The sequence below is a fragment of the Podarcis bocagei genome (genome assembly GCF_964188305.1).
Source record: "Podarcis bocagei genome assembly, chromosome: 18".
Classification (NCBI taxonomy): Eukaryota; Metazoa; Chordata; class Lepidosauria; order Squamata; family Lacertidae; genus Podarcis; species Podarcis bocagei.
Genome location: NC_138144.1, coordinates 249091 through 261657, shown reverse-complemented (window position 1 = coordinate 261657; position 12567 = coordinate 249091). Strand labels below are relative to the sequence as shown.

General features: G+C 54.8%; 2 protein-coding genes across 7 annotated transcripts in view; one reads left to right on the top strand and one right to left on the bottom strand.

Moving 5' to 3' along the window:
• The first annotated feature begins 740 nt into the window (after window positions 1–740).
• ZNF414 (zinc finger protein 414) lies at window positions 741–5828 on the top strand. The gene is given in 8 exon segments (XM_081177523.1): window positions 741–1664; window positions 1667–1810; window positions 2062–2160; window positions 2659–2766; window positions 2995–3100; window positions 3710–4236; window positions 4922–5080; window positions 5604–5828. Coding segments are annotated over 8 exon segments (1287 nt in total). The 5' UTR covers window positions 741–1597; the 3' UTR covers window positions 5681–5828.
• Window positions 5829–6564: 736 nt separating this feature from the next.
• The window catches only part of MYO9B (myosin IXB), a 33913-nt gene continuing 27910 nt past the window's right edge, over window positions 6565–12567 (bottom strand). For 5 of the 6 annotated variants that reach the window (XM_081177553.1, XM_081177554.1, XM_081177557.1 and 2 more), the window contains 11 exons: window positions 12299–12410; window positions 12069–12142; window positions 11673–11865; window positions 11306–11434; window positions 10822–10927; window positions 10284–10415; window positions 9713–9836; window positions 8922–8969; window positions 7919–8052; window positions 7620–7759; window positions 6565–7241 (listed from right to left, as the gene is read on the bottom strand). In XM_081177553.1, coding sequence (XP_081033679.1) covers window positions 7621–7759; window positions 7919–8052; window positions 8922–8969; window positions 9713–9836; window positions 10284–10415; window positions 10822–10927; window positions 11306–11434; window positions 11673–11865; window positions 12069–12142; window positions 12299–12410 — 1191 coding nt within the window. In that variant the 3' untranslated portion in view covers window positions 6565–7241; window position 7620. The remainder of the gene's footprint in view (window positions 7242–7619; window positions 7760–7918; window positions 8053–8921; window positions 8970–9712; window positions 9837–10283; window positions 10416–10821; window positions 10928–11305; window positions 11435–11672; window positions 11866–12068; window positions 12143–12298; window positions 12411–12567) is intronic. The other variant, XM_081177555.1, reaches the window with a different exon arrangement.

Below are 12567 nucleotides of genomic sequence, written 5' to 3'. Positions count from 1 at the left end.
TTTGAACCCCCTCCTCTCCTGGAGGGGCCGCAGCGATTGCATAACAACAATGCCCAGAGCCAGACACGCGAGTCGGGCCCCTTCACACGTGCACAGGGGGAGAGTGGAGCCGGGCAGGGAAAGGGGGACGTCGCTGCCCAGAACGCACCAAACCGGCTTGCAATGTTAGGCCCATGCTGTCTGCACTGGCCGGCAGCCGGGGCCAGGATCCGAACCCGGGGTCTTCTGCATGCCAAGCACCCGCTCAGAATAAACCCAGGTTTCCAGGGGGTTTCATGGGTGGGAAGAAAGGGCTGGTTTTAATTCAGAGATGCCCCCCGAGCGGCTTCCCTGCACAAGGCAGGGGCGCTAACCACTGAGACTCACAGCCCTGGCCTGAATTTCAACAGCCGATTTATACAACTTTTTACTGGGGTGTTTCAGCTATAAATATGGTGCGCATGTGGGATTATTGTTTTGTTGTTTTGGTTTAACTATTTACTTTTGTTTGAAGGTTGATCTATAAATGTTAATAATAATAATAATAATAATAATAATAATAATAATAATAATAATAATAATAATATATTATTTATACCCCACTCATCTGGCTGGGTTCCCCCAGTTCATAGTAGTAGTAGCAATAATAATAATTTATTACTTATACCCCACTCATTTGGCTGGGTTCCCCCAGCCACTCTGGGCAGCTTCCAGCAAAATATTAAACTACAATAATTAATCAAATATTAAAAGCTTCCCAACTTGTTTTGTTGTTTTCGTTTATTTACTTTTGTTTGAAGGTCGGTGTATAAATTTTCGTTAATAATAATAAGAATAGCAGTAGTAACAGAAGGTAATATTTTGCCTGAACACAACTGCCAGCAATATTTGAGCGCAGGGCATGTTCTGTAGACAAAAGGCCTACAAATCTTTGCTTGCCTTCCTCCAGCGAAGGGGCTTTTGGAACACCCTACCCTACAAAGCTGTTGTGGACTATATATATATATATATATATATATATTCAAATGTCAAAAAGAAGCCCTGCATGTTGGTTAGCGGACATCAGTGTTGATGCTTGAAGGCTGCCAGGGGAAAAATAAAACGAAAGCAGCTTTTTGAGACAAATTTTGGCTTCTCATTCGCTGCCAAAGAGTTCCTGTTTCTGCAGTTTTGCAAAACAACCCGCTTTTGAGATTCTGATTTGGGTTGCATGTTCCCCTCAATCCTCTAAAGGCTCGTCATCATCATCATTTTGTTTGCATTGTCTCTTCCCCCAAATAAGAGGCCAAGATCAAGAGCAAAACCCCTGCCTGTCTGAATAGGAAATCAGGTCAGCCAGAAAAACCCGATGTCTGCTTGGCGCCCAAAAATCAAACCCAGCCCACCTTCTTCAAATATCCCTTTAGCCCAGAAACGCTCTTTAGATGGTTTATCAATGCTAATTTATAATGGTTTTGCCCTTCATGATTTGATCTGACCACCGCTTCCCCGCAGGAGCTGCAAAAAGTGGATTAAAAAACCCCAACGACCAATTTTTAAAAACCCAAATAAAGGAATATATTGTGACTGTAATGAATTCACTGTAAGGGGGGGGAAATCACTCTCAATCAATTCAAGAATGCAAAGAAGCAATCTTTCCTCTCCTATGTGGGATAATAATAATAACCAGCTGCCCCCTTTCACCCCTCCGGCCAGGAGAAGACGCCGCCACCTGATGCCCCACTTGCACCCCTAGACCTTCGGGCGTCCCCCCCCAGCCGCGCCAGGAGCAAAGCGGAGAAGGAAGATGGGCCCCCGCCGCTGGTGACCTCTCCCATGGCCTCTTTGGGGGGTGAGTAGGGGAGGGAAATCAGGCCTATTCCCCCCCCCAAAAAAAACCACAAAGCCAACTTTCTAGTCCTCATGAAGGCTCAAGGAAGTGGCTCACGGCCTGGCAGCAATTCACATGGGGGCGATTCCCATCCCTACCCGGAGATGCCTGGGGGGTGTGGAGCTGGAGGGGGGGGCCTTCGCAAGCCCAGCAGGGACCCTGCCGCAATCCCCAGCCCGGAGGGAGCCACCAGTGACGTCTCTTCTTCCTAGGCCCGGCCAATTCGGGGGTTTCGGCGACCCACAGCCACCCCACGCCGAGCGGCGGGGGGCGGAAGCAGGACCTGCGGCTGCCCAAGAGGAGACCCCCAGGTGAGCTGGAGGCCGGGGCGGCCCTTTCTAGCAGGGGGCTAAGGAACGGGGCGCACGGGGCCTAGTTTGGGGGTGGCCCCCTCTCCTTTCTCCCCAAAGGTGGGGCCAAGAACCTTGCCCCTCCTCCCCGGCTCTGCTGCACAACACCCACATTTCCCCAGGCTGAGAGCTTTGCCTACGTTTTCCTCCGGCCCCCCACCACTGCCAAGAGGCCCTTGGAAGATTATCCAGGGAGGGGAAGACGGCCCTCGCGCCAAATAGGATTCCCAGTTTCCTATGGATCCTTTGGGTCGATGTGTCTTTTGCCCTAGAGAGGACGTGTGTCGGTTGTTCCCATTTCACAGAAAGGGAAAATAGAGGCACAGGGCTGTGAGCTGCTCCAGGCAGGGCTGCCAAGGCCTCTTGAATCGTAGAATAATGGAATTGTATTGTTGGAAGGGGCCCCCCAGGGGCCATCCAGCCCAGCCCCCTTCGGCTAATTCTCCTGCCTCGCCCTAGGGAGACGCTACCAGTGCTCTGGGGACGGCTGCCGCCTGGCCTGCCGCAACATGAAGGAGCTGCTGGATCACATTCGGGTTCATTATCGGCCCACGCAGTCAGTGGAGGGTAAGTCCGTGGGGGGGGGGGGAATCTCAAGCTGCCTTTGCTCCCTCACACTTTCCACCGCAGTAACTATTTTTGGGGGGGGCATGTGTAAAGTTTTTTCATTTTTTAAAATGAAAATAAAACGGAGAAAAATTGTAACGATGGAAAAGAATCGGAAGGTGAAAAGCAAGGCTATTGAAATGGGCTTGTAGAACGAATGATCCCAGCTGCCCCTCTCCTTTCTCCCAGGGAAGATTTTCCGCTGTTCCTCCCCGGGCTGCTTGGAATCTTTCCCCAACATGCAAGTTCTCATGGAACACATCAAGGTCCACTACAAGCCCAACCGCTACTTCAAGTAAGGCCTTATTCTTATGATGATGATGATGATGAAGGGCAGGATCTAGAGGGGGCCAAGTAAAACTACTCCCAAAGCTCAGGGGTTTTATCTGGTATTTTATGCATTGTGATTTGCTATTTCTATCCATGACAGAAGAGTCATTCTTTATTATAATACATGTATACTGTCTAATTAATTACTTGCTGGCGTTTGATTTTGGCGTTTACTATGGGATTCTAATGCATTATTGCACATAGCTTTATTTGGTATAAGCTGTTTATTTTAAAGTCGTTGTGGCTTTTTATATAGGATCCGATTGTTGTGGTTTGATGTTTTATTATTAATTTTGTGTGTGTTGGAAGCCGCCCAGAGTGGCTGGGGAAATTTAGCCAGATGGGCGATGAAATAGTAGTAATAATGATGATGATGATGATGTCAGGAGCTGCCCGAAGGCGTGGGCGATGGAGGGCCCCCCCCCCGTACACCCGTTTCTCAATCCTCCCTGTTTGGAGCAGCTGGGATTGAGCCGCCAACCTCCAGAATCAAAAGATGGGGGGTGTAGTGTGTGGGAACGGGCCCTCCAGAGGTCTTCCATCCCAACCCCCTGCAACCTGTCCCCCCCTCCAGGTGCGAGAACTGCATGACGCGTTTCCGGACGTACCGGTCCCTCTTCAAGCACCTCCACAGTTGCTCCTCCGCCGGAACCACCGCTGGTGCAGCCGCTGCCGCCGCCACCCCACCCATGGCGCCGGAGAAGCCCCTCCCGGAAAAGGAGCCCCCCGGGAAGCTGCTGGAGGTCCTCCCCAAACTGCAGGCGGTCATCCAGCAGCTCAGGACGGAAGCCATACTCCCCGGCGAGATGGAGGCGCCGCCGGTGGCCCCCGACCCACTCCCTGCCGGCCCCCTGGGGCCCTTGCCCGCCCTGCCCCCGGGGCCCCACGCCTTCCCTCTGTTGGAGCCCTCCCTCTTTGGACCCCCGCCGCCCCTGGCCAGGTTTCCGGGGCCGGCTCCCCACACGCTCCCGGGACCCTTCCTGCCTTACGTCCATCCGGGGAGCTACGCCTTGCCTCCCGCCGCCGTCCAGAGCCGCCTGCGGCCGTTCCTGCCGGGACAGGGACTCCCCATCTCCAACGCCGTCTGGAAGAAAAGCCAGGGTGAGCGGAAGACCTCCCCCCCCTTCGCTACCCCAGGAGGGTCTCTCTGCCCCCCATCGTTACCTGTCTGCCAGTCCAGCGATTGTGCCCAATTTGCTCAGATTTGAGATGGCCCTAATCCACGTTTCTAGTCCTCATGACTGCACCAGGGGGCGGGAATACTCAAGAGGGTTGGGAACTGCCCTTAAATGTTTCGCTCTCTGTAAGGCTCCGCTCAATCTGGAAGCTGCAGTCAGGGCAGGATGCTGCAGAGGAAGTGCTTTAAGCAATAACAGGCAACACGTGGGCTCATAATGTTCTAACAAAATATATGTAACCTGTATTATTTCACAGTTCTTAAACCATGAGTAGGCAAACTATCACCTTCTCAATTACATGAGAAGAATGTGTCCTTTTATTTCAAATGCATCTCTGGGTTATTTGTGGGGCATAGGAATTTGTTCATTTTTTTTCTTCCCAAAATATAGCCTGGCCCCCCACATGGTCTGGGGGACAGTGGACCGGCCCCCTGCTGATAAAGTTTGCTGACCCCTGATTTAAATCAATCAATTTGATTTAAATCAAAACCACCCTGGAGAGAAACCTCCCCAGATATTTAGGAAGTTGGCGCAGGTTTCCATCTCCTCTTAAGCGCATTTGTCCCTTTGCTCCGGGGCTGATCCTTCTCTTTTTTGCGCCCCCGCAGGGCACTCCTCCAACAGCCGCATCGTGTGGGAGCACACGCGGGGGCGCTACAACTGCCTGCAGTGCTCCTACTCGACGGCGTCGCGGGAGGAGGTCACCCAGCACGTCGAGGACCACCGCAAGAACCCCTCCCCGCCCGGGCGCCTGGACGGAGAAATGGGTGAGCGGGGGGCTGGCGGGTGACCTTCCCTTTGTCCCCGGCACCTGGGGCAGCACGGGAGGTGGCTGGGTTGCCTGGCAGGCGCGGGGGACCCCCGCTCAGGACTACAGCTCCCGTTGCCCCCGGAGTTGTAGTTTGGCAGCGCCCGGTTTCCCCAAATCCTACTCAGAGCAGAGCCCAGGGGTCTACTCGAGTTTGGCCAGTGTTGGGATGTAACGTCCGACACCGAGGAGGTTGGGCTACAACTCCCATCAGGCGGAGGTGAGGGGAACTGTAGTTTGCAGCGCCCGGAGGCCGGCTTCTCACTGACCTGGCTCTGCTCATTGGGAGTTGTAGTCCAACCATCTCTAGCTGGGAGCGCCCAGTTTAGCCAAGGCGATTTGACTCCATCAGTTGGGGTTTTTTGCAGTTTTTATCAGTTCTGCGTTTCTGCAACGGACAAGTTTTGCTTTGTGATGGATTTTGAATGTCCCTTAAAAACAACAACTGATGATTCCCCCTATTTTCCTCTTTCCTCCACCAGACTTTGGGGTGGGGCTCCCCTCGTTCCACCCCAGACTGACGCCGGAAGTGGAGAACACCCTCTTCTCCCCGCTGTGAGGCTTCCACGGTGCCGACCCCCCCTCGTTTTGTCACCATCTTCATCCCCCCTTTTAAGGTGCAGTAAGGATGGTGGGGGAATCCTGGCTCCTCCCCACCCCCCCAAAAAAGGGGTAGAGGGTGCAGACACCCCCAGGAGGTCTTTCCTCTCCACAAATGGATGGTGTTTGATGGAAAGGGGGTTGAAATTTAATTATTATTGATATTAATTTAATCTAGAACTTTTTCCGGTGCATTCTTCTTCCCTCTTTTTTCTCCCCCCCCCCCCAAGAAAAAGGTTTCTCTTGCTTTAAAGGCAAAATGCTCACCCCCCCCATTCTCTTGGTGAGGACCCCTCCAGCCCCTCCTTCCCTAAAGCCGATGATCAGGTTTGCTCAGGTTTGTTATAGCGGGCTATTTGCTGCTTTTGCAAAAAAACACAAAAAACCAGAAATAAAATGGGAATTGTACAGAAAACGTGAGCGAGCCTTCTTGTCTTGGGGTGTGTCTTTTGAGCCCTATTTTCAAGGGGGGGCAGTGACAAAGGCAAAGAAATACACCTACCTCTTGCCGGGTGGGGGGGCAAGGAACATTCTTTGTTTTTAAAAACCCCATTTGGTTAGATTTAAGCAACCCTCCCCACCCCTCTACTCACACACACAGAGAGAGAAACTGCTCAGGGTTCAAGGCGAGTTCCACCAGCAGAAACACAAGCAGAATTTTGGGGTGTGTGGGACTGCGAGGAGTGAGGTCTGCATGAGCAGCACCCTGCTCTCTGCTCCTGCAGGGATGAAGGGGGGAGCCCACAAGCGCCCCCCCCCCAGCCTTGGCCAACTCCCAGAGTCCAGCCCTGAGCCGGTCAGGGAGGCGCCTCCGTCCCGCTGCCAAGAACGACTCCGACTCCCTTCTCCTCGCTCAAAAAAGTGCACGGTTTTAATATGAACAACGATGCATCTCGTCTTCTTTTTGGTCTCTGTTCAAAGCGTTATTACAAAAACAACAACAAAACACAAACCCAACAGTTCTTGTAAACCACTTGGAAAGTCCTCAGACAGGACGGAGGAAGGGGATGCGAAATGGAAAGGGGGGGCATCTCTCTGCCCCCCGACTCCCCTCCGAGGGGTCCGGTCGGAGTCGGTCGGGAGAAAGGGTGGGCAAGGCACCATGGACTAGGGAAGAGGAGAAGTGCTAAGGCCGTTTCCCCAGGCTGCTCCCAATCGCCAGCTCCTTTTCCCAGGACGGGACTCCTCCGTAGGCAGAGGGCCAGGAGAACTTTCCTTGTGGGGCAGCTCTGGAGCCAGGCTTGCCAGAGAATCAGGAGGGTGGAGGAGATGTCCAGCCAGACCCCGGGTCCTGGGGTCCAGGGCTGCAGAGAAGCAGCTGGAGCTTGGCAGTTCACAGCAGTGGCCCTTCCTGGAGCAGCAACAGCAGCAGCAGCGGAGGAGGCGGCGGCAGCTCCCGCCCGGAGGCAGAGGGGGTGAGGGGCAGTCTTGCCCCGGCGGGGAAGACCAGGGTGCTTGGCGATCCGGCCGCGTCTTTGGCAGGTGGGGGGAGGCACCGGGCGCAAGGGGCTCACCGCTTCCTTCAAAGAGAGAACGGGGACACAAGGGGCTGTGAGCAGCCGGTGCCGTCCAAGAAATATCTCAGCAACGACGGGCAGGGTGGCACAGCACCGCCCAGTGGGTGGCTGGAGGGGGTCTGGGTGGCAGGGCCTGAGAACGCCCCCTGCCTGAAATCCCAGCCAGTGTGGACACCACTGGTGCACCAGAAGGCATGAGGACCAGAATTGCGTTCCTGTTTGAAGGGGAGGCGGTCAGAGAACGTCCCAGCTCCAAACCCGGGGCAGCGCCATGTTGGTGATGGGAAGGGCTCCTCCTGCCTTCGGACGTCTGGTGCCAGCGCTGGGCCAAGGGGGTGGGCTCAGTCCGAGGCAGGTTCCCCGGAAAGCAGAATCGGGCACCTTAATACTGGCTGTCGGGGTCCGGGCGGCCCCCTCGCTCTTCCAGCAGGCTCTCGGTGCTGGCCGACGTCTCCGAGTCCAGGTTCTCCTCATCGGAACCCCTCTGGTCAAGCTCTGGCAATCGGTAGGTGATGTCTTCCCTGTGGAAAAACGTTCCCCTCAGGCTAGATCTTGTGGGACGCCCAGATTGCTGCGGCAATCGCTGTCCCTGAAATGCCAGGGCAGCTGGGAGGGAAACTCCTCCTCTGACTCCCAGCCAACCCCCCCCTCCGCTCCCCCCTTGGAGGCCTGCCACTCACTTCTCCTCCTTGATCGACTGGATCCTCTCGATCAACAGCTCTTTCTCCCGGTTGTCCGTCTCCTCTCCCTCCGGGATAGCGCCCAGTTTCGCCGCAGTGCCATCGTCTGACCCAGCCTCTGGGGAGCCTTTGCTCTGGAAGGAATTGGGGGGGGTGAGAGATAGCAAAATCCGGTGTCTCTTCTGGGCCAGGAAGGAGGCAAAGGGTCCTTCAAAGCCCGTCCAGCCAAAAAGCCTCCTCCAGGGTTGCAATGAGACACAAAGCAGCATCCTTTGGGTGGGCAATTTGACGCTCGCCGGCTTTTCCCAGGCGGCAAAACCAACCGGTGCAGTGTGGAAAGGGCGCTGAGGAGGAAGGAGGATGATTCGGGGGCAGCGCAGGTAAAGGGGCCACTCTTGGGTCTACCTCACAGGGCTGTGGTGAGGCTGAACTGGGAGGAGAACCCCAAAGGTTTCAGTAGCCTCACAGCCTGCTCCACGCTTCCTGTGTATCCAGGAATGTTTGTTTTTATACACCGTGAGATTGGGAGGGGGGGACACACACCCGACACAGTGTTAAAGGCTGCTTCTGCCCATGTGCAAAGAACCTTCTTCCCTTGCCACCAAGCAGACACCAGCCAGACAGCGTATGCTACTTTAATTATAATAAAAGGCACATATATATGACTATATATATGAATAGAGCGTCAGGTGTTAGTGTGAAATCCTTTTTTTAAAAGAAAGAAAGAGTGGGGGTGACTTCCAAGGCAGCCCTGAGAAGACTAGCAGCAGTTTCTATTTTCTGAAAGAGAAGCACAGCTTTACAACCTCCCCACAAACCACAATTTGGACACGACTGTTGTAACTCGGGAAACGTGCAGCCACGCAGCATGCGGTACAGGTTAAAAAACAAAACGGCTCTGAAAAGTCGCCTTTTCTGGCTTTGGGGGTCATGCTGTGTGGCCGTCAAAGAGAAAGCGGGGGACGCACACCAATTGTCATGCACTGAGAGAGTGTCTACCTACCGGCGCTCCCTTGCGGGGAGAGGAAAACCCAAGTTTTACAGGCCATAGCTAGAAAAAGGGAGAAAGAGACGATGGCCACACTCAAACACGTCAGAGGCGCACACTTTCTTTCCGGACTCTCCTTGAATCAATTGCAAAATTGTCGGCGTGGTCTTGGTGGCCTGCCTGCTGCAGCAATTGCAACGTGCTGTGCTAGACGCAGGACGATTTCCAAATCTGTTTCCGTGGCTCCTTTCGTTTCTTTCCCCGCAGAATTCAAATTGCAAGACGCACACACAAAGATGTGATATTGGGAATGAAAGAAACATTCTTACTTTGTTTACTCCCAATGTTGTTGTTGCAATTTGAATCCCAGAGAACTGAAACAGGAGCACAACAAATTGCAAAAAGGAGCAATAAAAACACAAGGAAAAACTAGTCGTGGCGCAGGTGTACTGCAGAGCAGGGACCCCTGGCGGTGGGGAACACCTGCCCTGATCCAACCAGTCCATGTTGTATCCCAATCCGTTACACTCAGAGTAAACCCACTGACATGAATGGAGCTAAGTTCGTCACATCCATTTACTTTAATGGGTCTCTTCTAGGGATGCCACACTAGGAAGTGTGTTATCTTAATAAGCTTTTGGCCGGGTTTTCTTTTTCTAAATTTGTAAATTTGGGCCTGACTCTGCTGAGGGCTCTTTGGATGTTCTGAACTCCTGGAGGGGGCCAGCGGACGTGCCCGCTCAGACAGGCAGCGGCTCACACTTCACAAGCCACTTCCCCACCCCACCGGGCAATCCACAGCTTACCGAGTTCTGCCGCAGCAAGGAGAGCCGCCGGAAGGCGATGCTCTCGGCAGCCTCCAGCTGGCAGATCTCATCCATCTTCACCTTGTACTTCCGCATCTGCTCCTTGATGATCATCTCCACACAGCTGAGGCAGAGCAGTTGGGAGAGGAGAGTGAGGGCGAGAGGCTGGCGGGGAGCAGAACCCCCTCTCAAGAGACCTCTGGCGGCGTGGGTGGAGAGGAATGGGAGGGGAGGGGTACATGGGAGGGGGTGTGATGGGAGGGCAGAGGAGAGGGTGGTCACAGGCGAGAGGCACACAAGCCAAGCTCCGTTTTCTCCCTAGGCAGATCATCCTCACCCTTCCAGGAGGGACTGATCCAGGCTCTACAGCCTCACAGGAGGGAGGCAGCAGGGTCACAAAAAGGAAACCAGTTCCCAGCGCAGGAGCTGAGTCTCTATTCGTGGGGCAGCAGCTCACGAAAGGCCTTGTGGGAGCAAAGGAGGCGAGAGGACCCTCCCCTGCCGAGCGCCTATGAGCGCTGCTCCTCCTGCCCCACTAATCCCAGGCCGGGCTTCCCTTGGGCTCACTCACATGGTGGTTTTCGAGACGTCCTTCATGCTGGTGAGGGGGTCCGAGGTGTCAGGGCAGCGCAAGAGGCAAGGGGCAAAGACGATGGCCAGGGCGTTGGGAGACATGCGGTTGAAGTCCTCCACTAGGGCGACCCTGTGCCAGAGAGAGAGAGAGAGATTTTACACATTGGAAAAGAGAGAGAAAGGACACACTGGCGGTCTCTGTGGATGCTGCCAGCATCTTTTGCTGGCCCCGGTGGGAGGACAATGCTGTCTTAAGAGGTCACCTTGGAAACGCATCTCCCTCCTCGCCCTTCTCCCTCCCCTCCCTCTTTCCTTGTGTGCCTGCTTATCTGAGTTCTGCAAGCCTGACGCTGCGACTCCTCTCTTGCTTAGAAACCCACAATTAGTGACTTTGGAAAAGGATCGTCCGAAAAGCAGGACAAACACAAAGTCAGTGACATCCCTCTCGGGATTTCAGATGCGCATGCAAATACTGTGGAGCTGTGGCTACACACGGGGGGGACACGGAGCATGTGGGGGGTGCGCGGTGTCCTTACTTGACTAGGTGGAAGACCAGTCGCTCCAGAGTGTCGTGGTGGGCCTGTGGGAGCTGCTCCAGGACGCTGTAGATGGTGCAGAGCTGCTCCTGTTTCCCCGGGAGCTCTGTGGGGAGAAGGGGGAAGGTAAGAGGAGAGCATGGGGGCCCACAGGCAAGGGAGCCCCTCGCCCCCCGCTGCTGCCGACCACCCACAAGAGGTGCTCAGAGCTGAAGATGGAAGTTCTGCCAATTGAAAAGGAGGTCTAAACAGATAATTCCTAAAAAAAACCTGAAGCCTTTTTGCTAGGAATAACGGGGACAGGAGTCCCCAAAAAGCTGACTTATTTATGTACGCTAGAACTTTATATGCAGAAGAAGGAATGCCGCCAGCGAAGGAGGGATGGCTTATGAAACGGAGGGACTCTGCTGAAATGAATTAAGGCTTAAGGATGGAGGGGCGCTTTCTCTCACACAGGCTCACAGCCCGGCCCTCAGAAACTCACCCACGGCCCGCAGGAAATCGTGGTACTGGGCGAAGGTCATGAGGGGGTCGGGAAGCTCCCTCAGCCACTGCTTGAAGATCCCGGTGATGGTGTGGATGGGGTAATTCTCCAGCCGCACCGAGTTTGGGTCTGAGGAGGAGGAGAAACAGGAGGAGGAGGGAAGGTGGGTGATATTAGAAAAGAACGCTGTGGTTTAAGAAGGGACTTCCGGAACAGATTCACTTTGTAAACCAAGGTACCACTGTACTGTCCTCCTGCTCCTGGGAAGACTCAGGGTCTGGATCCAGAGCAGGGGGGGGGGCTCCCACCGCTCCTCCTCAGCACAGCCCCCTGGGAAAGCAAACACACCCACCCTGCTGCCGCTTACCCGCCTGGAGGGCCTGCCTTAGCTCCCGCATGCGGTTGGCGGAGCCCGACTTCCGGTAGATGCCTTCCGTGTAGAGGCCGTGCATCTCCACGTACTCCAGCAGCTTCTCCATGACGACGGGGACAGAGTTCTTCTCACTGGTCAGGGCGCCGACACCCACCCCAAAGTGGCGGGGCTCCGGGTCGTGGTCGCCCTGGGAACGGGAGAGGGGGCAGAGCGTGAGCCAAGGGGGGCAGCATATTTGTGTGAGAGAGACAGACAGACAGACAGACAGACTCTAAACCAGGCTTCCTTCAAGTGTTTTGGACTGCAACATGGCCGGGCCACCTGGGGCTGATGGGAGACCCAGCCCCAAACCCCTGGGGGGCCTGGGCAGGGGGAGTGTGCGTCGCCCACCTTCTTTCCAGCCGAGGACATGCATCCGCTCTGGATCTTGCAGAGGCACTTCTTGTGGCAAGTCAGCTTGCAGACTAGGAGAGAAACGGCGTAGCATTGGAATGTGACACCCAGTAAAATGGCAAAAACGTGCAGAACCAGCTCAAAGGTGTGCCGGAAATGTAAAAGGAAAGGGAGGGTGGCAGGTGGCAAAGCTGTGAGCCCCTCCCTCTGCCCCCCCCCGCACTTACTGCGGCAGAGACAGGCCTTCTCCATGGGCCAGATGTAGGAGCAGCACTGCTCACACGACTGCAGGATGTTCACCTGGTAGCTCCCAAACATGTGTCCATTCAGCTCTTCGATCTGCAAGTGGGACGGGCAAAGGGAAGGGGCGTTACGGCTCCGCCGCTTCTCTCCGGAGGGAACGGCGCTCTTAACATGCTTAGGAGCATGGGGACTCGGGGAGCTAGGCCCTTATTCCCACTTAAGCCACCAGGGTCGAGGGAATCTGAGCACTGGC